The 23,736-nt window shown below is 50.5% G+C and overlaps 1 protein-coding gene across 1 annotated transcript; it reads right to left on the bottom strand.

Annotated features, from left to right (window-relative positions):
• Positions 1–280: 280 nt before the first annotated feature.
• LOC117056308 (histone-lysine N-methyltransferase EHMT1-like) lies at positions 281–22,564 on the bottom strand. The gene is made up of 12 exons (XM_033166511.1): positions 22,559–22,564; positions 21,204–21,329; positions 20,910–21,014; positions 19,756–19,910; positions 3,631–3,780; positions 3,380–3,527; positions 2,781–2,858; positions 2,565–2,722; positions 1,477–1,563; positions 1,295–1,373; positions 1,028–1,194; positions 281–566 (listed from the first exon to the last, which is right to left on the bottom strand). The coding sequence occupies exons 1-12, from the start codon at positions 22,562–22,564 to the stop codon at positions 281–283; spliced, it is 1,545 nt and encodes a 514-aa protein (XP_033022402.1).
• Positions 22,565–23,736: the final 1,172 nt, after the last annotated feature.

Here is a 23,736-nt window from a genome sequence, read left to right as displayed (position 1 = left end):
CGGCGGGACGGCTGAGTGGGCCAGATGGTGCGGACCAGAGCAGAGGTGGTCCCGCCTTGGGTCGCCGCCGCCGCCATCCTTCCCGGCCCTTCTTTGCACTTCGGGGCCGCTTCTGCAGAAAGCTCGTTCCAAGCGCCTTCCGTTCGAAGGAGCCTCCGCTCCCTCGCCCACATCATCTCCCTGCGAAACCCGGCCCCCGACGCAGCAATCAGGCCCGAGACAGGCGGCTGGCTTCGGCTCTTTATTGGGAGGGATCAAGACAGGGGATGGGGCCGCGCGGCTAGCGCAGGGGGCGCCGTCGGGCCCGCGCGGAGCGGCGCGGGGCCGTCTTCAGCGGGCTGCTCCGCGCGGACTTGCGCGAGAAGCCGCGGAGCGGGTAGGAGGTGGAGGTGCCCAGGCCGGGGTCTCCCGCGGCGGCGGCGGCGGCGGAGGCGGAGGCGGCGGAGACGGCGACGACGGCTGTCGTTGGCCCTTCCCTCGACGGCCGGTATCTGCAGCCGGGCGACTTGCACAGGCAAGCCCAGCGGCGGCCCTTCGCCTCCCAGAAGCGCTCGCCGTAGTCGAACCTGCGAGGGACAGAAACGCCGCCGAGTGAAGACGGGGCTCCCGATCCTCTCCTCGCCGAGGGGGGCAAACTGCGCCCCTATTCCGGCAGGAGATCAGGGGTACGCTCCGGGGCCGGCTCTCGCCACCCCCAGCTGCTGCAGCCAAAGTGCTGCTCTGTTCAAGGGGGGGGGGGATAGCAAGAGCGAAGGGGCCCTGGAGCAGGCAGAGAGCCACGTCTCCTGCGGCTGCCAGGCGCCCATTCGGGAGTGGCTGAAGCCCCCGGGAGACCACCGAGCCGGTGACGGGAGGAGCCAAGTGGTTTAGCTCCAAGCAGCGCCTCGTCCCGGCTGAGTCTTGCAAACCTGAGACTGAAGTCTGAGAAGCCCCCCTCCTGGCTGGTTGCAAGTCCAGGGGGCAGGAATGGAGGTGGGGGCCCCTTCACCCCACGGCAGCCCCCTTTCCCTCCGGCAGCACCACCTACGCCAGCTCTTCGCCCGCCTGGATGGCCCGTGCGCTGAAGAAGGCGATGCCGGGGATCTCGTGCCCAACGACCACCGGCAGAGCCACCAGGTTGGGCTGGCACGAATGGTTCAGGAAGCGGCCCACGCTGCCGTAGAAGCGCCCGTCCAGGCAGCACTCGGGGCCCGCCTGCGGGGAGAGGGGGGCAACGCTGAGCTCCAGTGCCGCCGCCCCCCCCGGAAGGGGGCACAAATCCCTCCCACCCCCCAAGTGGAGGCGGAGATGTCACCTGCATGTCCACCACAAAGGAGTAGGCGGCGTCCTCTCGCTGGGCAGCCTCTGCGCTGGAAATCAGCTCCCCAAAGTACCTGGGGGAAGATGGGCCGTGAGGTTTTTTTTGGGGGGGGGAATTGCCTGGACTCAGCCCCTCTCTTCTCTCCCCTCCCCCCCCGTCCCCGCTCTGGGACTTACTGGCAAAGGAAGGCTCCTCGGGGCAGCTCCTGCATGGTGCGCACTGCCCAGCCCTTGCCTGGCATCCGGTAGAGCTGCAGCTGAGTCCTGTGGGCGAGAGGGTGCTGGGGCCCACCTCGGGCAGCGGAAAGCGGGACCCCCACTGGGCACCAGAGGGGCGAGGGGGGTTGTGGGGCGAGAAGAGAAGCAGGCAAGCAAGAGTCCCAATTGCGGGTGCCAAGCGGGGCTGGCAGGGAGTGAGAGCTGCTGCAAGTATTTCTGCCCCATTGAAAGTGGCACGGTTTGAATGGAAAAGAACAAAGGATCCCCTCGTGGAAGCGGCAAAGCAAAGGGATCTGGAAAGGGGCTGCTCGTAGAGTGGCAAGCTTGGGAGGGACACCAGGGGTCATCTAGTCCAACCCCTGCCATGCGGGAGTCCAAACCAACGCACCCCTGATGGGCGGCCTTCCAAGCTCTGCTTAAGAGCGTCCTCGGAAGGAGAGGCTGCTGCCACCATCATGTGCCATTTGGCCAGGGGCAAAGGAAGAGGGTGCCAAGGCATCTGACCCAGGCTGGTGGGTGCTACTGCCCAGAGACAGAAATTAGCCAGGCACCAGACACATTTCGCGACGGGCGCGGGTGCCAATTGCGACCACATGGAGATCTCTAGGCACCACGTTGGTGTTACTGACATGCCCACCTGGCTGGTCCCTCCAGATGTTTTGGGACTACAACTCCCATCAGCCCTAGCTAACGGGACCCGTGGTCAGGGATGATGGGAATTGTAGTCCCATAACATCTGGAGGCCCGAGTTTGCCTGTGCCTGAGCTTAATCATTGCATTTGTCTCCCACCTTTTTCTCCAAGGAGTTCATGGTTCACCCCCCTCCTCAGTTGATCCCTACAACGACCCTGTGAGGTAGGCTGTGACTGACTCCAAGGTCACCTAGTGAGCTTCATGACAGAGTGTGGATTTGAACCCTGATCTCCCAGGTCCTAGTCTGACACTCCACTGGCTTCCTAGAGTCTCTCTGCTGTGGGGCAGCTCTATCAATTAAGTAGATAAATGAAGCCGCCCACAGGCCCCTGGCCCAGGGAAAGGGGGCTCACCTGAGGCCCTTCTGCGCCACCCGGTTGGGGCAGGAGCTGGCGCAAGAGCAGAGCATGTGGCACTCGTAGATGGGGCCCGCCTCGGCTGTGCTGCCGGCCGCGTCTGGTGCCAGCCGGCCATCCTGGACCACGAGAGGAGAGAAACGGCCGGCTGGCCCTCAGTGGCTCCGGCTGACCTCCCCGCCTGACCCCAGGAAGGGCAGGAGCGGCACTCACCGGAGTGTACCAGGAGCGCAGGCCGCGCTTGACACACGGGCAGGTGGGCGCAGAGCAGGAACTGGCGCACTCGCAGTGCTGAAAGAAGGCAAGGCAGGCGATTCCGGGGTCATGCTCAGCCACCTACAAGGCCCCCAGAGGGCACTCGGCAGCCACAGCTACCGCCCTGGCAGAGGCCCGTCGGATCCTGCCTCCCAAGCCACCTGGTTTGGGTATCCTCAAGGCTCCCAGTGCGGGAAACAACGCCAACAGGAGCAGCATCTCTTCTCTGCAGCATTCGTCAACCTGGCGCCCTCCAGGGGGTTCTGAGGACAGACCCTGTCAGCCACAACTTGTCCAAAACATGCTATTTGTTGGGTTTGGGAGGGCACCAGGTTGGCAGAGGATGCCTTCAAACAGCACAAGAAGGCCTGAATGGTCAAAATGCAGACGGGGACCAGCCCTGCGAAATGTCTCTGGTTTGTAGGGGCCGCTCAGAAGATGCCCCAGAGTTGTGGGGCGTCTGGATGGATGGCGGGGCTTCCCTGCCCACCCAGCAACTTCAGCCCCTCCAATTAACCCTGGGGCACAGAAGAGGAGGGGTGGGAAATGCCCCTCACCTGACTTCTGCCCCAGCCCGTCACTGGGAGCACCGCAGAGTCCGACACGAAGTTCTGCGTGACGTAGAGGAAGGCTCCGGGGGCCGGCTCCTCATCCACCCCGTTGACGCAAGGGATGGGGACCTGCTCAAAGCCCCGGGAGATGTCTCTGGGGGCGACAGGAGCGGCCGTTGAGCCACAGCTGCAGCCCAGTCGGAGGGAGGGAGGGAGGGGGTCCCGCCTTAGCCCAGCCACCCCAGGGTGCCGCTCACCTGCACAGGAGCCTCTCCGTCGGGTGGGGGGGCCGTGCAGAGGCCGCCTCCAGGGCCCGCCAGGAAGGGGAGCTGGGCTTGGAGCACTGCAAAGCCACTTGGCCGGCTCTGTTCCTCAGGGAGACTTTGGCGCCGTGGGCAAGAAGCAGGCTGTGGGGCACAAAGAGGGGCAGCTGAGCACCCTTGGTTGTGGGCAGCCCCCAAGTCCTCCAGTCAGAAGCTGGAGCACCAAGGAAGTACTAAGAAGGGCTGTGGCAGACAGGAGCCCCAGGGGGAAACCTCTGGGGGTTTCATTTCTTTGCTCTCCATCCACACACACACACACCCAGTGGAAGCCCCCTGCTGCCTTCTCCTGTAGCCAAGCTCTCTCCCCCACCCCACCCCCCACCTCTCCTGTTGCAACTCCTGACTCCTGGGGTTCGGCTAGGTTAAGGTTACCAGACGTCCCCATTTCCCAGGGACAGTCCCCAGATTTACAAATCAGTCCCCTGACAAAACCCTATCATTCTGACTCATTTCAATGAAGTGTCCCCGGATTCATTGAAAAAAATCTGGTAACCTTAGGCTAGGTTGACCCCCACATCCTTCCCACCTGGCTCAGAGTGGCTAGGAGCTGGCCGGCCTGCCTCTGTGCTCCTCCACTGCTCTCTGTTGGGATGAGAATAGATGCTGGGAGAGGATATATTGCTTAGAGATTATCCTTCCTTCCTCACGGTCTGCGAGTTTGGCAGAATGTCATTCCTTTGTGGCTTAAAGGGAAGCTTAGATAGGCTGGTTTTCGCCTTTTGATTATTATTAAAGATTTTCTTGATTTACAAAAGTGTGTGCAATGTCTCTCTTGTATTTTTCCATGTAACATTTTTACAGATCAATTTTGGTTGTTGATGGAGGAATCCAGGATGCTTTAAGGTGGAGTCTGAGCATAAGGACCTCAGACTCAGCAGATGCTCTCCCAGTTCTGGCTGGGTGAAAAGTGACGAAAAAGAGAGGAAGAGCCCAGGCAGGTTGGAGAATCTATGCAGCTAGGTCCCCTCACTCTCAGGGCACAGCACGGGCACCTCCCGCTGCAGAGTCTAGCAGACATACAGGAAAACTCAGAGCTTCAGTGCCTCTCATGTGCCTGCCAGCGATGGCTGCTTCTCCTCTGCAACCAAGCTCTGGGCCTGGCTAGGGCCACTGGGCTGTGGGATGTGGCACTCAAATGCAACATTTCCTGTTTGCCCAGAGTGGACATGTTACTCTAGTGCCAGGAGGACTTCCTGTCCCACCTGTCTGGAGCATCCTCCCCCTGCATGTAACCAGGTAGGTGGGTGTGGTGCTGGAAGACCCCATAAAAGGGCTGGTCACGCATCCATCTTTCTCTTGTTGCTCTTCTTGCTGCTCTCTTCATGTCTTTTGCTGTCTGCTGGCTCTCAGCCAGCAGCACATGGGCTCAATCTCCATATGGGATGATATCACACACTCTTCTGTAACTACAAGCTAAAGGCTGCCTTCAAGATCATACTGTGAACTGAATGTAAGTAAAGAAGACTGTTGTGTCTTTATTGTTTTTAAGAGGGATTAAAGGGGAATCCCCTTCATGGATCACTGCCTTGTCGTGGCGAAGGGGCTTGAATTACTCAGGGAAGCTATGAGCTATGCCGTGCAGGGCCACCCAAGATGGACAGGTCATAGTGGAGAGTTTGGACCAAACGTGATCCACCTGGAGGAGGAACTGGCAACCCACTCCAGTATCCCTGCCAAGAAAACTCCATGGACAAAGACAACAGGCATATAAAAGATATGACGCTGGAAGATGAGCCCCTCAGGTCGGAAGGTGTCCAACATGCTACTGGGGAAGAGCGGAGGACAAGTACAAGTAGATTCAGAGCTGATGAAGCGGCTGGGCCAAAGCCGAAAGGATGCTCAGTTGCGGATATGCCTGGAAGCGAAAGGAAAGTCCAATGCTGTAAAGAAAAGTATTGCATAGGAACCTGGAATGTAAGAACCATGAACCTTGGTAAGCTGGATGTGGTCAAAAATGAGATGGCAAGAATAAACATTGACATCCTAGGCATCAGTGAACTAAAATGGACGGGAATGGGCGAATTCAGTTCAGATGACTATCATATCTACTACTGTGGGCAGGAATCCCGTAAAAGAAATGGAGTGGCCCTCATAGTCAACAAAAGAGTGGCGAAAGCTGTACTGGGATGCAATTTCAAAAATGATAGATTGATCTCGATACGAATCCAAGGCAGTCCTTTTAACATCACAGTAATCCAAGTTTATGCACCAACTACCAGTGCTGAAGAAACTGAAATTGACCAATTCTATGAAGACTTACAACACCTTATAGAAATGACACCAAAGAAGGATGTTCTTCTCATTATAGGGGATTGGAATGCTAAAGTAGGGAGTCAAGAGATAAAAGGAACAACTGGCAAGTTTGGCCTTGGAGTTCAAAATGAAGCAGGGCAGACTTCCGGTTAGGTGCCGGGTAATGGCGGACGGGAGCTGAGAAGCTCCGGTTCCCCGGTGGGCTACAGGGGCTTCAGTGCCTGCGCCACGGGCCCCTTAAAACCACAGGAAGAGCGTCCTGTGGACTCCGGACTCGTGGGTCCCAGACGTGTCATCTCCGCTCCCGATCGACCCTCGTAAGGGGGGAGAACGGGTGAACGGAGCGCTGACACGGGACTGAAGAGTCGGCTGCCCCCGAGGAACGAAGCAGCGATTTCGCCTTACCTGAGCATCTGACACTTCCTAACTTTGACTGCTGTAGAGACTCTGTAAGTAAATCTGCTTTTCTTGCTGGAACTAAGACTTTTGACGTGTAAATCTTACAGAGGAACCTGAAAAGGAAGCCCGCTCTCTTTGAACTGCTGACAGAGCGAGGTAGCGGCAAGAGAGCTAAGCCGCGTCTAACGGGAAAAAGTTTTGCTAACTCTGCTGAACTTTGTCAAAGTGACTGTAAAGTTGTTTAAACTGTTTACTAAGACTTAAAACCGAGAATGGCAACTGAAGAAGACACTGCTACACCCTCTGGATAGGATTCCGGGTCAGTAAGCAGGCAGCGTAACTTAGTTGCCATTTTTTCTCCCTTGGATTACTTTTTTTGCAACTGTTTCCAGAGAGAGACTGGGTAAACTTTTTTTGTGGCCGTCTGCAGCCCAGGAAACATTGTGGACTTGGTGGATACACTAAACAAAACTTTATTGTTGCCTTGGGCAGTTGGTAACTAACTTCTTCTTGACTTTTGAGAGACTCTAGAACTTTAAACCACAAGGATCTTTGCCTATTTTTGGGGGTTAGAACTGGTTGAAACTGCCTGGATCTGCCTGGGACTTTTGGTTTGCTCTGTTGCCTCTTTGTTATCTGGATAGAATTGCTGGCCACCTGGTGTTGACTTTTGGGACTGTTGGCTTTCTACTGTGAATGTCTGGGACAATTACTAAAACTGGTGTGACCTTGAGATTGCAGCTGCAAAGGGAACAAGATATGCAAGAAAGTACAAGAGCCAAAACACAACAAAGAAAGAGTTCCTTCTCTTTAACTACACAAGAACAAATGGCCCAGGCTATTGAGAAATTAACTTCAAGTATTGCAGAAATTACAGAGGGACTGAAAAAAGTTTCTGAGGATGTGAAACAGACACAATCCTCAGTAAACTCTGTTAACTCAACAGTAAACTCTGCAACGGAGAAACTACAAGCAGAAATAAAAGAATCTTCCCAAAGACTTGAAGCATCTATTGGTCAAATTGAGCAAAACGTGAGGAAGAATAGAGAAGAAATTAATAAAGTTGCTCAGGAGGTCACTGTCTTGAAAAAGGAGACAGAGGAAATTAAGGTAGTAAAAGAGAAAATTCGGACAGTGGAACAGAAGCTAGACAATATTGACCTGGAGAATATAGAAAAAATTGGATCCAGGCAGAGAAGCGTGGAAGAATCTCTTGCGTTTCTGCAACTACAACAGAGAGAAGGAAACCTCCGTCTCAGAGGCCTACCAGAACTGGAGGAGGGAAGCCTAAAGGATTTCATCGTAACTCAATTTTCAACATTTTGGCATTTGAAAGAAGACGAAGTCTCAGCACTCATAGTGAAGGCCTTCAGATTTGGTGTTAAAGGAAAGAAAAGCTCTAAGACGGTGAGCGACTGTCTTATTGTGTTGAACAACAGATACCAAAGAGACTATATCTTGGACCTTCACTACAAGAACAACCTAGTGGTACAGCAAAATAGAGTTGTGCTTTTTAAAGACATCCCCAAATTTTTCCTGGATAAAAGAGCACCATATAACGATTTAACAGCTGAGCTAAGAAGAAGAAATATCTCCTTTAGCTGGGAATTCCCAGAAGGACTGACTTTTTTGTTTAAAGAAAAAAGAATCAGGATAAGATCCCTGGCTGACAAGCAAAAGTTTTTAGACAAACACTTGGAAGACTTCAGGGGTTCTGCTCTAGACCCAGCGTTTATGTACCGACTACCGGGAGTGTTTCCACCCCCAGGAACCCCAGGAGTGCTTCCACCATCAGGGATACCAGGAACAGGAGACTCGAGCGATCCAGAAAAAGACAAGAAAGACCTAGCGACAGGAGGATCAGAATAAAGACTCAAAAATGGCTCTAAAACTGATGACATGGAATGTTCGGGGATTGAACCAGAGACCAAAGAGACACAGAGTGTTTTACAGTTTGGAAAAGAAGAATTTAGATATAATATGTCTACAGGAGACCCATGTGGTTCGACGACACAGAAGAATTCTACAAAACAAAAAATTAGGCCAAGAATTTATATCATCGGATAAAGTCAAGAAGAGAGGGGTGGTAATATATGCGAAAGAGAAATACAGCCCAAGACAGCTATTCAAAGATGAAGAAGGGAGGTACATTGCAATTGAAATTAAAGTACAAGGCGAAAAATTTTTGATTCTGGGACTTTATGCACCTAATGATGGTAAGTCAATTTTTTATAAAAAAAGATTCATGACATGCTGCTGGAATATCTGGACTATAGAATAATATGCCTAGGAGATTTTAATGGGGCAGTTTCCACATTAATGGACAGATCTCAGAGGGCTAAATTAACAAATGAGGGGAAACTGCCGAAGACTTTTTTTGAAATGGTTGACAATCTAAATTTGGTGGACGCTTGGAGGTTAAGAAACCCTATGGAAACAGAGGCAACTTTTTTCAGCGAACCTCAGCAGTCATGGTCGAGAATAGATTATATTTGGATATCGAACAAATTGACACCGAAATTATGCAAAGCAGAAATTGGCCCCAAAACATTTTCAGACCATAACCCTGTACAAGCAAATCTAAAACTAATTTCCAAGGACTCCTTTAGATGGAGAATGGATGACACCTTGATGAGAGACACCAAGCTAGTAGAAAGGGCAGTAAAAAAGATGAAGGAGTATTTTCAATTCAACTTAAATTCGGAGGTGGAAAAGAGGACTGTTTGGGATGCAAGCAAAGCAGTAATGAGAGGGTTCCTGATAAGTGAAAAGGCAAAGAAGAAGAGACAACAAAACGTAGAAATGGAAAGACTTTTGAAATTAATTCAAGGGAAAGAGAAAGAACTAAGAGGACACCCTAAGAATCAAAAAATACAAAAAGAAATAAAATACTTGCAATCCCAATATGCTAAAATCATAAATCAGGACATCGAATGGAAGATTAAAATGATGAAACAGAGATCCTTCGAGTCAGCAAATAAGTGTGGAAAACTACTAGCTTGGCAACTAAAGAAAAGACAGAAAGCAAATATCATCAATAATTTGGAAGTAAATGGAAAGATGGTGGAGAATCCAGAGGAAATTAGATGGCATTTTCAAAGGTTTTACAAACAATTGTACAAGGAGGAGAAGATAGACGAAACAGAGATAGACCAATTCCTGGAGAAAAATGGATTGCAAAAAATCCCAGAAGATAAATTAAGAATACTCAACCACCCTATTTCGACACAAGAGATTGAAGAAGCAATCAACAGTATGCAGATAGGAAAGGCCCCAGGACCAGATGGTTTAACCGCAAAATACTATAAAAGTTTGAAAGATTGGCTATCACAGCCTTTAAAAGAAGTTTGCAATAGCATATTAGAGGGAGATAGGGCACCAGAGACATGGAAAGAGGCCTATATCACACTGATTCCGAAGCCAGATACAGACAAGACTAATATGAAAAATTATCGTCCAATTTCTTTGTTAAATGTGGATTATAAGATTTTTGCGAATGTTATGGCTACAAGATTAAAAAGAGTGCTCAAGGATTATATACATAAAGATCAAGCAGGTTTTTTACCAGGAAGACAACTAAGTAACAATACTAGAATAGTTGTGGATATCCTAGAGAAACTGGAAAAAAATATAAACACGGATGCGGCACTGATGTTTATAGATGCAGAAAAAGCCTTTGATAATATTTCTTGGACATTTATGAAAAAAAATCTGGAAAGAATGGCAGTTGGACAACGATTTTTGAATGGCATTAATGCCATTTATACAGAACAAAAAGCTAAAATTATAATTAACAGTGTGATATCGGAGGAGATCAGAGTGGAAAAAGGAACAAGACAAGGGTGCCCTATCTCCCCTTTATTGTTTATTACGGTCCTGGAGGTTCTTCTAAATATGATACGAAAAGAGAACCAGATTAAAGGAATAAGGGTGGGAGAGAAGGAATACAAGGTACGTGCCTTTGCTGATGACTTAATGTTATCCCTACAAGATCCTGAAAGTAGTGTCCCCAAAGCACTGGAATTAATCGAGAAGTATGGGCAGGTAGCCGGCTTCAAACTTAACAAACAGAAGACCAAAGTGTTGACTAAAAATATGAAAACAGAACAATTACAAGTGCTACAAGAATCCACTGGCCTCAGTTTTGCCAAGAAAGTAAAATATCTAGGGATCAATCTCACTGCAAAAAACCTGAACTTGTACAAGGACAACTATGAGAAGCTGTGGACCGAGATAAGAAAGGACTTAGAGATATGGACAAGATTGAAACTCTCACTAATGGGTAGAATAGCTGCTGTGAAGATGAATGTCTTGCCAAGGATGCTGTTTTTATTTCAAGCCATTCCAATTTTAGATAAGTTGGATTGTTTTAAAACATGGCAAAAGGACCTTTCAAAATTCCTATGGCAGGGGAAAAAGCCCAGAATTAAATTCAAGATTTTAACGGACTCTAAAGAGAGAGGAGGCTTTGCTCTGCCGGACTTAAGGATTTATTTCGAAGCGGCGGCCTTTTGCTGGTTGAAAGATTGGTTTAAATTGGAAAATACTGATGTTTTAGATTTGGAAGGCTTTGACAACATGTTTGGATGGCACGCTTATCTTTGGTACGACAAGGCTAAGGTCCACAAGACTTTTAAAAACCATATAGTCAGAAAAGCCCTGTATCAGGTTTGGGTGAGATATAAAGACTTGCTAGAGAGAAAGACTCCTAGATGGATTTCACCAGTGGAGGCCAAGGCTTATAAGAGACCCAACATGTCTGCAAGATGGTTAAGATATATAGATATATTGCAGCAGGAAGGTGAATCATTTAAACTGAAAGGTTATGACCAGGTAAAAAGTGAGGTCACCGACTGGCTGCAATATCATCAAATTTATGAGACTTTCAAAGCAGACAAGAAGATCGGTTTTCAAGTTGAAAAATCAAAACTGGAAACAGAGCTAATAGAATCGAATTCAAAAAACCTTTCCAAAATGTACAATTTGCTGCTAGAGTGGCATACGAAAGATGAAATGGTTAAATCAACAATGATAGATTGGGCAAAAGATGTGGGACATAACATTATGTTAGAGGACTGGGAAAGATTGTGGAAGGAAGGTATCCAATTTACAGCTTGTAATAATTTAAGAGAAAATATTATGAAAATGTTATATAGATGGTATCTAACACCAGTTAAAATCGCTAAGATGAATTCGTCAATGACTAACTTGTGTTGGAAATGTAAATCAGTGGAAGGTACCTTTTATCATATGTGGTGGACATGCCCAAGGGTTAAAGCCTTCTGGGATAAGATTTACAACGAACTCAAAAAGGTAATGAAAATTACCTTTAGTAAGAAACCAGAGGCTTTCCTTTTGAGCATGACCAATGAACAGATACCCAGCCAAGACAGAGTATTTTTTATGTATGCCACAACAGCAGCTAGGATTTTATTGGCAAGAAACTGGAAGGGTGAAGAGATCCCAACGGTGGAAGAATGGCAGATGAAGTTAATGGACTTTATGGAGCTTGCTGAACTGACCGCGAGAATCCGAGACCAGAGGGAGGAGAAGGTGTCGAAGGATTGGAAGAAATTTAAGGATTATTTAGTTAATAGTGTAAAATTGAATATTTGAGCAGAATTAGCTGTTGAATAGGCTTTAGCTAGATAAATATAAGTTAAAATTTTGGTAAGAATTTTATAGTATAAGATACAAATAAGAGTGTCTGAAGATTCTGGGAATAGATTAAGAACTATGTTAGTAGTAAACGAATCTAAGGACAATTAAGATGGTTATTAGTTATGAAAGTAGATATACAGCTACTTAAAGTATATTTGGATTAACAATGCAGTGGAGGGTGTGGGGGAAGTCCCCCCTATGTTTAGAAGAAAAAAGAAGAATGAGATAAAGATTAGTGTTTAGACAGGTTTGTATGTGTTTTTCTTATGTTTATTGTGTTGTTGTTTGAGTTGTTTATTGTGTATTGTATTTTGTATTTTTAGTGTATTGGTGTATGTTTTGTTCCTTTTATATATGCATATGGAAAAATAATAAAATCTTTAAAAAAAAACACAAAAAAAACAAAATGAAGCAGGGCAAAGGCTTATAGAGTTCTGTCAGGAGAACAAGCTGGTCATCACAAACACTCTTTTCCAGCAACACAAGAGACGACTCTACACATGGACATCACCAGATGGGCGACATCGAAATCAGATTGATTATATTCTCTGCAGCCAAAGATGGAGAAGCTCTATACACTCAGCAAAAACAAGACCTGGAGCTGACTGTGGCTCTGATCATCAGCTTCTTATAGCAAAATTCCAGCTTAAACTGAAGAAAGTAGGAAAAACCACTGGGCCAGTAAGATACAATCTAAATCAAATTCCTTATGAATACACAGTTGAAGTGAAAAACAGGTTTAAGGACTTAGATTTGGTGGATAGAGTGCCTGAAGAACTGTGGATGGAGGCTCGTAACATTATACAGGAGGCAGCAACGAAAACCATCCCAATGAAAAAGAAATGCAAGAAAGCAAAGTGGCTGTCCAATGAGGCCTTACAAATAGCGGGGGAGAGAAGGCAAGCAAAATGCGAGGGAGATAGTGAAAGATACAGGAAATTGAATGCAGATTTCCAAAGAATAGCAAGGAGAGACAAGAGGGCCTTTCTAAACGAGCAATGCAAAGAAATAGAGGAAAATAACAGAATGGGAAAAACCAGAGATCTGTTCAAGAAAATTGGAGATATGAAAGGAACATTTCGTACAAAGATTACCACAATTAAGGACAAAAGTGGAAAGGACCTAACAGAAGCAGAAGACATCAAGAAGAGGTGGCAAGAATACACAGAGGAACTATACCAGAAAGATATAGAGGTCTCATACACCCCAGGTAGTGTGGTTGCTGACCTTGAGCCAGACATCCTGGAGAGTGAAGTCAAATGGGCCTTAGAAAGCCTTGCTAACAACAAGGCCAGTGGAAGTGATGATATTCCAGCTGAACTATTTAAAATCCTAAAAGATGATGCTGTTAAGGTGCTACACTCAATATGCCAACAAGTTTGGAAAACTCAGCAGTGGCCAGAGGATTGGAGAAGATCAGTTTACATCCCAATCCCAAAGAAGGGCAGTGCCAAAGAATGCTCTAACTACCGCACAATTGCACTCATTTCACACGCTAGCAAGGTTATGCTTAAAATTCTACAAGGCAGGCTTAAGCAGTACGTGGACCGAGAACTCCCAGAAGTGCAAGCTGGATTTCGAAGGGGCAGAGGAACCAGAGACCAAATTGCAAACATGCGCTGGATTATGGAGAAAGCTAGAGAGTTCCAGAAAAACATCTACTTCTGCTTCATTGACTACGCAAAAGCATTTGACTGTGTCGACCACAGCAAACTATGGAAAGTTCTTAAAGAAATGGGAGTGCCTGATCACCTCATCCGTCTCCTGAGAAATCTGTATGTGGGACAAGAAGCTACAGTTAGAACTGGATATGGAATAACTGATTGGTTCAAAATTGGGAAAGGAGTACGACAAGGCTGTATATTGTCTCCCTGCTTATTTAACTTATATGCAGAATTCATCATGCGAAAGGCTGGGCTGGATGAATCCCAAACCGGAATTAAGATTGCCGGAAAAAATATCAACAACCTCAGATATGCTGATGATACAACCTTGATGGCAGAAAGTGAGGAGGAATTGAAGAACCTTTTAATGAGGGTGAAAGAGGAAAGCGCAAAATATGGTCTGAAGCTCAACATAAAAAAAAACTAAGATCATGGCCACTGGTCCCATCACCTCCTGGCAAATAGAAGGGGAAGAAATGGAGGCAGTGAGAGATTTCACTTTCTTGGGTTCCATGATCACTGCAGATGGTGACAGCAGTCACGAAATTAGAAGACGCCTGCTTCTTGGGAGAAAAGCAATGACAAACCTAGACAGCATCTTAAAAAGCAAAGACATCACCTTGCCGACAAAGGTCCGTATAGTTAAAGCTATGGTTTTCCCAGTAGTAATGTACGGAAGTGAGAGCTGGACCATCAAGAAGGCTGATCGCCGAAGAATTGATGCTTTTGAATTATGGTGCTGGAGGAGACTCTTGAGAGTCCCATGGACTGCAAGAAGATCAAACCTATCCATTCTCAAGGAAATCGGCCCTGAGTGCTCACTAGAAGGACAGATCCTGAAGTTGAGGCTCCAGTACTTTGGCCACCTCATGAGAAGAGAAGACTCCTTGGAAAAGACCCTGATGTTGGGAAAGATGGAGGGCACAAGGAGAAGGGGACGACAAAGGATGAGATGGTTGGACAGTATTCTCGAAGCTACTGAAGCGTTTTTTGATTGTTGGAAAGGCTTCAAACCAATTTCTGCACACTAACGGAGCCCGGCACACTTCCTCTGTGCAAGTACCTGCCTGAAGCGTTTTTCCTTGCTGCCGTCTCCTGTGCTATTCAGCAGTTATCTTCTTATCTTCTCTCACGCAGCGGGTGGTGTGCATGCCAGCATATTACAGACAACAGAGTCCGGCTTCTTTCTAATCTAGAAGCTTTATTTTACAAGGCATAAATCATTACATTCCGGGAGAGTCGCAAGCCATGTTGGTGGCTTCTCCCTTCTCTCCGTTCTCCGGACACAGAAAACAGAAAGTATCACATTACACAGTACAACAGTACACAGAGCATCCGGTGACGCTCTTCCTCCTGTGGGTGGGACAACCGGTTGAGCTTGTTAACTCTAAAAGCTCCAAACCTCTACACCCCCTCTTGTCCCGCACACAGGGGCGTTGTAAGCTTGCAGCTTACCTCACACAAACCCTCACAGAACTCCCCATGACGTTGGAAGTTCAGGGGCTTCGTGAACCCAACCTTCTGGTTCACCTGACCAGGACAGTACTTCAGCTTCTCCAAGCCGGTCTGAACACACACGTCTCGAAAGAGAACGTCTAGGTGTTTGGGTCTGGCCTTGACTTGTCCAGACTCTGCCACCAACAAACAGAGTTGGTTGTCCTCCCAAACCATCACGGGCAGGCAACTCTGAACGCAGATCTCTTGGACCAAACACCTATAGAACTCCAGTTCCCTGCAAAGCACTGACAACGCACTGTACCTGGCTTCTGCACGAGAACGAGCAATGAGGCTCTGGCACCGGGACTTCAGCCCGCCTAGAGCTCCTCCACACTGTACAACCATTTCAGACACAGATTTCCTGTCCTCGGAATTTGCCCAACCGCTGTCGCACAAGCGCGTGAGCTGGGGCTCACCGGTAGCTGACAACTTCAGGCAAAACTCCTTAGTCTCCTGCAAACTCTGGAGCAATCTCACCATGCCATTCCAGGCATGCATGCTGGGATTTGCAGCCACCTTGCTGAACAGATCCACAGCAACTGCTATGTCAGGTTTGCTCAACCATGAAGGAAACAACAGCCTCCCAGGAGCTGACCTAAACACCTCGGGGCTCTCGAACTCAGAGCGTTCCCCGGTCTGACTGTCCTCACCTAGACACGTCTCCATGGGTGTTCTGACACTAGCACATTCAGACACTCTGCACGTCTTCAACAACTGCGCTACCTTGCCAGTCTGATTGAGCAAGACACTACCGTCTTCGGCTCTGTCTACCTGCACACCTAGGTAAACACCAACAGGGCTTAGGTTCCTGAGCTGGAAAGACTGACCAAGCTCCTCTGCGAACCGTTGCACCTGTCCCCTGGTCTCCACCAGGTAAAGCATGTCCGCACCGGACTGCAGAACTAGCTCCTGCTCTGGACTTACTCCTGCCAGAAACAGGCAGCTATCAGCACAACTCTGGCTGACACCTAGCTTTCTCAAAGCTTCTTGCACGCCTGAGGACCAATCTCTGGCTGACTCCTTCAAGCCAGTGATTGCCTCGTGCAAACTCCACACTTGGTTCGGCCCGTTGTCCTCGAACCCTGGCGGAGGTACCTCGTACCTCTCCTCATCCAGGTCGGAATCCAAACAGGCATCCAAACCAAAGTGGCTTGCCTCAAAACTGCTTTGAGTTGCGACCGCTAACAGCATGCGCGTGGTTTCGCTTCTGAGAGAGGGCGCGTCCAGTACCTCGGAACAATGGACCCCCTCCTCCTGAGTGAAACCTCTGGCTACTGACCTAGCCTCGCACTGCAACTCGCCAGTTGCTGCCGTCTTGAGTCTGTACACCCAACGACCTTCTGACAGCGTCGTGGTTGTGCACACACCCAAAGACCTCATTGAGCTTACCTGCTCTACCATGGCATCATGCCATTTTTGGGCCTCACCTTGAGAAACCCATTGAACCTTCACGAGGCTCTCCGGTTCACACTGAACCAAACAAGCACTCACGCTAGTGGCCGTGAACCTTTCGGGCAGAATCCCTTCAGTGGATCGTGCATACTGCTGTGATACCACTTCAGATTCTCCCTCTGCTCCAGTTGCACTGGACTCCACCTGCACGTCCTTGACGTCAGGCACCTCACCTACAGACTTGCTGCGCCTGTGCATCCTAACTGAACCACCTAAGGATGACATTGGCGCGCCTTTGGGCTCCTGCTTCACTGCCAAAGAACCCCCCTCTTGCCCCAGGACGAGACCTGCGCCAGGCTCTCCTGGAGAAGAGTTGCCACACAAAGAGACGCCAAGCGTGGCCTGCCTCCTAGTCCGTGACATAGGAGTTGCGGGTGCACTCCCAGGCTGCTGCCTTGGAGTTGCCCCTAGCTGCGCTGCACCCTGGTGATGGCCGGGAACTCGGCCCGAGCCACCAGCAGGTGCCAAAACCACAGCGATACCCCCTCTTGGGGCTGATCCACCTGGACCATTGCCACCCAGTTCCACCCAGAACCCTTGTGGAAGCTCTGCATCCAAGAGCATGTCTTCAGTGGCAGCATGCAGCATCCTTTGCTGCCTCTCTGCAAGACCACATACCTGTGAAGAAAGCAGGTTAGTCACACTGTGCTTACTCCCCCTCTCACTGAGGACCTGGGAACAGCCTACTCCAGTAGAAATCTGCTGTTCCACTGCAACCAGTGGTGCTGCCTCAGTTGCCTCCTTGAGCAACGCAGACCACATGTGGTGAGAGAAAGCATCAGCCAAACACTCAGAACAACACGCTCCCCCCAGGTTAGCTTCTGGCATCCCTTCAGAAACAGCCACATGAACCAGGGAAAAGGGACGCGTGGTTTCCCTTTCAGACGCGGGGTAGCAGGATGTCGACTCCTCGACCTTGCAAACCCTGCAATCAAGAAAGCTGTTACATGCCCTTAACTTGCACCCTTCAGAGAACTCAGGCTGCTTCAGCACACTGTCCCAGTGGCGACTTGCCAGCCTTTGGTACAACTGACACAAACATAAGTGGTGCACGGGCACACTGGTGCACTGAGCAACCACTGCAGCAGCGCCACCACCTTCCGCTGTTCTTGCTTGAGGCCCCTCGACAGCAAACAGCCCGTCCTGGCTGCCTTCCATGCGTAGAAGCATCTTCTGGCCCCTGCAAGCAGAACAGGTGATAATCACAAAGCAAACAGCAAAAACATTGTACAGAAGGTGTGACATAGACAGATACACAGCCACGTCAGCAACCAAAGAAAACGCCAGTTCTGTCCCTTGGATGTGTCCCTTGACTGTTAGCAAAAAGTCAAGCCTTTTCTTGCCTCCAACAGTCACAAACTGCCTCTCGACTGCAGCAGTCAGTATGTTGAACTGCTCTGTAGAAGGAGACTCGCAGTTCCTCACAAGTCCACCAGGAGGAACGATGACGATGCAAAGAGACGCTGCACAGGCACTCATCATTCGCAGCCCACCAGGGTTGGCCTTCATTGCCACGGTAACTGCACGACAACAGTAGGCATCCTCTTCCGCCTGGGCTGTGGTAGAGCTGTTGCGATTCTCATGGCCAGTACCACACATCATGTCCTTGGCCTTATCTTCAGCCATGCACGTCAACAAAAGACCAGGTGCAGGCGACGTGACAAAACACAGCTCCACAGTCAAAACTTTTACGCTGGCTTCAGACTTGGAAACAGCCCCTCCCTTTCTGGGAGCAAAGCCCACAGCGATCTGGCCCCCCTCCTGCTTTCCATGGCACTGTTGCTTCTCAACAGCCATAAGCCGAGCTGGGGGCGAGCTTTCCAAAGCCACTTCAGCCAGTCCCTCAGCCCCGTGAAACTGGGCTAGGGTCTTCTTCCAGGCTTCACAAGCACTGGCCAGACCTTCCTCCTCACAGGCGTTGGCCAAAACATCAACGCTCTCAGGGAACAGCCCTCTGCATTGAAGCTATGAGGCTGGAGGTGCTTGCAAACAAAAGCTTCCCTCCTCCTTGCTGGGAATGCTATGGCTCCCTCCATCTTGCCCAGGGGTAGCGTACTCACGAATCTGTAGCTTCTCACCCGGCTCCACAGATGGGGGTTTCACCAGAGAGGTACAACTGCTTTTGCAGCCCTCGATCTGGGCTTCCCTGCTGCCTTCCAACCTCTGGCAGCAGGTTTTAGGCTTCTCAGCCATTCAGCAGACTGCTGAATGCTCTTGCTGGCAAAGCAAGAACTTCCCTGGATGCTCCATCACAGTCCAAACCAGGGAGGCAAAGCACACACAGTCTGGAACTCCTTAGAACCGCTCCTGAACCAGTCCAGAATCGTAAACAAGCGCAAATATGGGACTCCCATAACCTGAAGCGTTTTTTGATTGTTGGAAAGGCTTCAAACCAATTTCTGCACACTAACGGAGCCCGGCACACTTCCTCTGTGCAAGTACCTGCCTGAAGCGTTTTTCCTTGCTGCCGTCTCCTGTGCTATTCAGCAGTTATCTTCTTATCTTCTCTCACGCAGCGGGTGGTGTGCATGCCAGCATATTACAGACAACAGAGTCCGGCTTCTTTCTAATCTAGAAGCTTTATTTTACAAGGCATAAATCATTACATTCCGGGAGAGTCGCAAGCCATGTTGGTGGCTTCTCCCTTCTCTCCGTTCTCCGGACACAGAAAACAGAAAGTATCACATTACACAGTACAACAGTACACAGAGCATCCGGTGACGCTCTTCCTCCTGTGGGTGGGACAACCGGTTGAGCTTGTTAACTCTAAAAGCTCCAAACCTCTACAGCTACTAACATGAGTTTGGCCAAACTGCGGGAGGCAGTGAAGGATAGGCGTGCCTGGCGTGCTCTGGTCCATGGGGTCACGAAGAGTCGGACACGACTGAACGACTGAACAACAAAAGGGGAATTTAGCAGGAACAATCCAATCTGGAAAAGCCAGACTGGATTGCTTAAGTCAAGAGAGTCTAACGTATCTACCAACTAGCTTCCTGCTATACACTGGGGGGGAATGTGCTCTGCTGCTGACTCACCAGCGTGAGTGAGGAAGGCTAACATTTAATCAAGATATCCTCTCCTACTATCCGCAACATTCCCACATGGGCGGGCGGCAGGGGAGACCCTCACTCACACGAGACATTCGTAGCGCCTCTCCTGGGCCGCCAGGTGCAGGGGTGAGTCGCCTTGGCCATTCAGCGCATCCACATCAGAGCCGGCGTCCAGCAGCATTCTGGCGATGGAGGGGCTGCCGACATACACCGCCCAGTGCAGACAGAGGTTCCCTTCCTAAGGAGGGAAGGGGGGTGGGCAGCAGAGAGAATGGGGTGAGCTGAGCTGGGGGAGAAGGGGGGTCCTCGGCCAAGCACCTCCCAGGCCACCCTCAAGGGCTTGTGTGACTCTGCAAGGTTTGCCCCCTTTCTCCACAGGGGAGCAGTCTGTGGACTCCAGGGGCCCCACGGCCTGCTGTCCCCAGGATCCTTGGGACCTAGGCAGGGGGACCTGCGCCTGGCACAAGGGAGCAGCAGCCTTCCCTTGCAGCCTCCCTGCCTGCCTCTGGTTGCAGCACACAGTCACACACAGCCTCTCCTTGGTCAGCCCCTCAAGGTGCCCCCGGCTTCCTCGCTGGCTGGCAGAGCCCACCCTCTCCAGCGCCGTGGCATCGCCGTGGCAGTATGCCAGCAGGGAACGTGTGCCTTTGAGAGCTGCTTGTCCACACTGGCAGCCCAGCCCACTTCGGAGATTCCCCACTCAGCTCTGCCCTCTTCCTGCCAGCGGGGCAGATCTACTAAGAAATGAACGAAGCTTCAACTTCTGGGCCCCTAATTCCACTTCAGTCCACATGGCTTAATTTGGGGGACCCCATTTGAGTCACATGATGGAGGCCAATTTGTTTGACTCAACTTGATTATTATTTTTTTGTGAATATATCAACCAACACAAAGTTTGAGAGTAAGTAGCACAGATGTTGGAAGGAAGGAAGGAAGGAAGGAAGGAAGGAAGGAAGGAAGGAAGGGGGGAGGGGGGAGGGGGGAGGGAGGGAAGGGGAAAGTTGGCTGCTCTGCTGAGGCTCATGTAACCCCCCCCCCTTTCTAACAGACCTCTTTCTGGCTGCGAAGGGGCTCCCATAACAGTTTAAGCTTCAGTGGCCCCCAAATTGTAGGTCCATCACTGCTACCAACTGGTCATCTGGCTGGGTGGGCAATAGGGAGTGAATACCCCCACCGCAATTCACTCCCCCCCCCCCCGGTTCAGCCTCGCAGCGCAGTCGGAAGGCGAATTCCTTACGTGATCCCGCACAGCTGGGTCTGCTCCGTGGGCCAGCAGGATCTCCACCAGGCTCTTGCGCCTGTACTCCGTGGCCCAGAAAAGGGGCGTCCTGCCACTGGCATCCTGGAGAGCAAGAGGGAAGTCAAGAGAGCAGCCGGGGGGGGCCTTGTGCAGACGAGGGGGCTTGGAGTCATCTCCCCCCCCCCATCACAGGGACATCCCAGCCCTCCCACCAAAGGAAGGGAGCCCACCACCAGCCTGTGGGGCAAGGGGCAGGTGGGCCCTCCAATTTGCAGCCGCTGGCTGACCTACCTGGCTGTTGAGGGCCTCTGGGTCCTGGGCAAGGAGCTGGCGGACCGTGTCGCAGTGGCCCTTCCTCGCCTCTGTGTGCAAAAGGGGGTCTGGGGCCGCCGCCGCCGCCTCACCCTCTTCATCCACCTGCAGGCAGGAAGCCCAAAGCAATTGGCCTCCAAGCAGCCTCTGCCCCCCTGCCTTGGCCCTCCCCACACACGGGTCATGCTGGCTGCGAGTTTCCCAGCCCAAGGGAGTCTGCGGGACCCCCTTCTCCTCACAGAGGGTCAAGGCCAGAGACCTGGGGAATCTGCTCTGCTGGGCAATGGAGCAGACGGCCAAGGGTCAGGGAGATGGAGGCTCCCCTCTTGCCCAGCAATGTGGGGAGGGGGGGAGGAAAGAAGCCAGTCCCCCCACCAGGAACGTCAGCAAGCACCCCAAGGGGGTCTCTGCCCAGAAGCATTCCTTACCTGTCTTTCAGAGGGGGCTTCGCCAGGCCCCAAACCTCTACTCTCTGAGGGGAAAGGGTTAATACAACATGCAGTTAGCTTGGTGCTGGCTGGGGTGTAAAGTTGAATAAAATATGGGGGGGGGGAGAGAGATAGGCCCCATCCCATATAATCAATCACAAGATGTGTGCACCATTTGAATGGCAATGCCCATCAACTTTGGGGAGGGGTCTGGCCCCCTCAGATATTTTATTGCGGAGGCCAAAGGGACCTCAGCCAATAGGAGTTGGCTCCTACACTGAGGGGCGAGCACTTGAGAAACACACACCCCCCCACTGCTTCTTGGAGGGAGAACTATGTCCCTCAGTTTCCTTTGCTCCCCCTGCCCAGGGAATAAGCCCCCCACTCTGTGCCATGGTTCCCATTTCCGACACACACACACACACACCCCACCAAGCCTGCCTCACCGCTGAGCCCCATGGCAGTGCCACTCTGCCACTCGCGTGGGCAGCAGCCGTTGGGGAGGAATTCAAACAATGCCTGGAGAAGGGCGGGCATTCCATGGAATGGCACTGCGTCCGGCCAAGACCAAGTGAGGAGAGCAAGTGGAAGCTGGGCGGGACCCCACACAAGACCCCAATGTGTGGCCGCTGCTACTGCTTGGGTCTGGCCAACACCCCCTGGGGAGCCCCCCTCTGGGTTGCTGAGCACAGCCACCGCCCAGGAGGTCTGCCCAAGGAGAGGCCTTCTAAAGATGGCCTGCTATTCCTTAATATTATTATCACTATTCCCTTTACTCTAAAGCAGGGGTAGGCAACCTAAGGCCCGTGGGCCGGATGCAGCCCAATCGCCTTCTCAATCCAGCCCACGGATGTTCCAGGAATCAGCATGGACAGCTCAAACCGCTATGCATAAACTTATACTTACCCACATGCCGACAGCATGTTTTTTACATGAGCAGAATGTGTCCTTTTATTTAAAATGCATCTCTGGGTTATTTGTGGGGCATAGGAATTCGTTCATTCTCCCCCCCTCAAAAAATTGTCCAGGCCACCACATGCTCTGAGGGACGGTGGACCGGCCCATGGCTGAAAAAGGTTGCTGACCCCTGCTCTAGAGTCCCGGGGTTTGGGGAGGTTACAGCAATTAAAAAACATCCTTAATAGTGTTGTGATTTGGGGTCAGTCTGCAGGGTGCCTGGAGCCCCTTCTAACACTTGGAGTCGTGAGTCCAGGGAGGGTTAATAGCTGATGGGAGAAGCCATTGCTAACTGGGCAGTTGCCAGTCAATGGCTTGCCACTGTGGAAGGACATGTGGATCCAGAATTGGCCTCCACAGTCACTTACGGACTCATTGTTAAAACCGTGTTTATGGAAGACAATCTTATTTGGCTCCGAGGGATCGCCAAAGAAGAAGATTTAAGCACCTCCATCAGCATCTCTTTGCCCAGTCAATGGGTCAAAATAAATAAATAAAAATTGTCCAGTAGCACCTTAGAGACCAACTCAATAGGTGTTGGCCAAGGACGGGGGCTGCCAGATTTCAAAAGGTGAAAATCCTGACACAAAAGTTGCTCAGCTTTTCTTTTCTTTTTGCCCCACGTTGTTGATCTTTTTGGGCAAAATCGCAGGAAGGGCATAAAGACATGCATGCCAAAATGGCACGGCGAACATGGCTGGCCACACACCTGGATTTTCCTGGACGTTTTGCTGAACTTTGCTTCCGACTACAGTATGCTGGGTATGTCCGGGAAATTCACACCAAGGACCGTCAGTGTCCGAAATGAAGGAGCTGGATTGCCCGGTCTCAATGAATTGAGAAGAAAAGCCTTTTGGGGTGTCGATGCCGCAAGACCCTCCACCTTTGGCTCAGGCTGTAGATGTGGAAATAAGCCATCGATCCTAAAAACACCACCATCTCTGCTGTCCCTCATTCCAAGGGAAGCCAGTCCTGGAACCCCTGCAATCCCGCCCTGCTTGGAGATTGGGTGGCTGGCAACCAACCAGCGCCTTTCTCCTAGGGGAAAAAGGTACTGAGTACCCCCAGGGAAAAAGCACTGATGCCATCAAAGCCAGTCAATTTGCTTATAGCAAAGCAAGTGAGTT

This window comes from Lacerta agilis, chromosome 13 (genome assembly GCF_009819535.1).
Source record: "Lacerta agilis isolate rLacAgi1 chromosome 13, rLacAgi1.pri, whole genome shotgun sequence".
Taxonomy (NCBI): Eukaryota; Metazoa; Chordata; class Lepidosauria; order Squamata; family Lacertidae; genus Lacerta; species Lacerta agilis.
The sequence above is the reverse complement of the archived record's forward strand: the minus strand, read 5'-3'. Positions and strand labels throughout refer to the sequence as shown.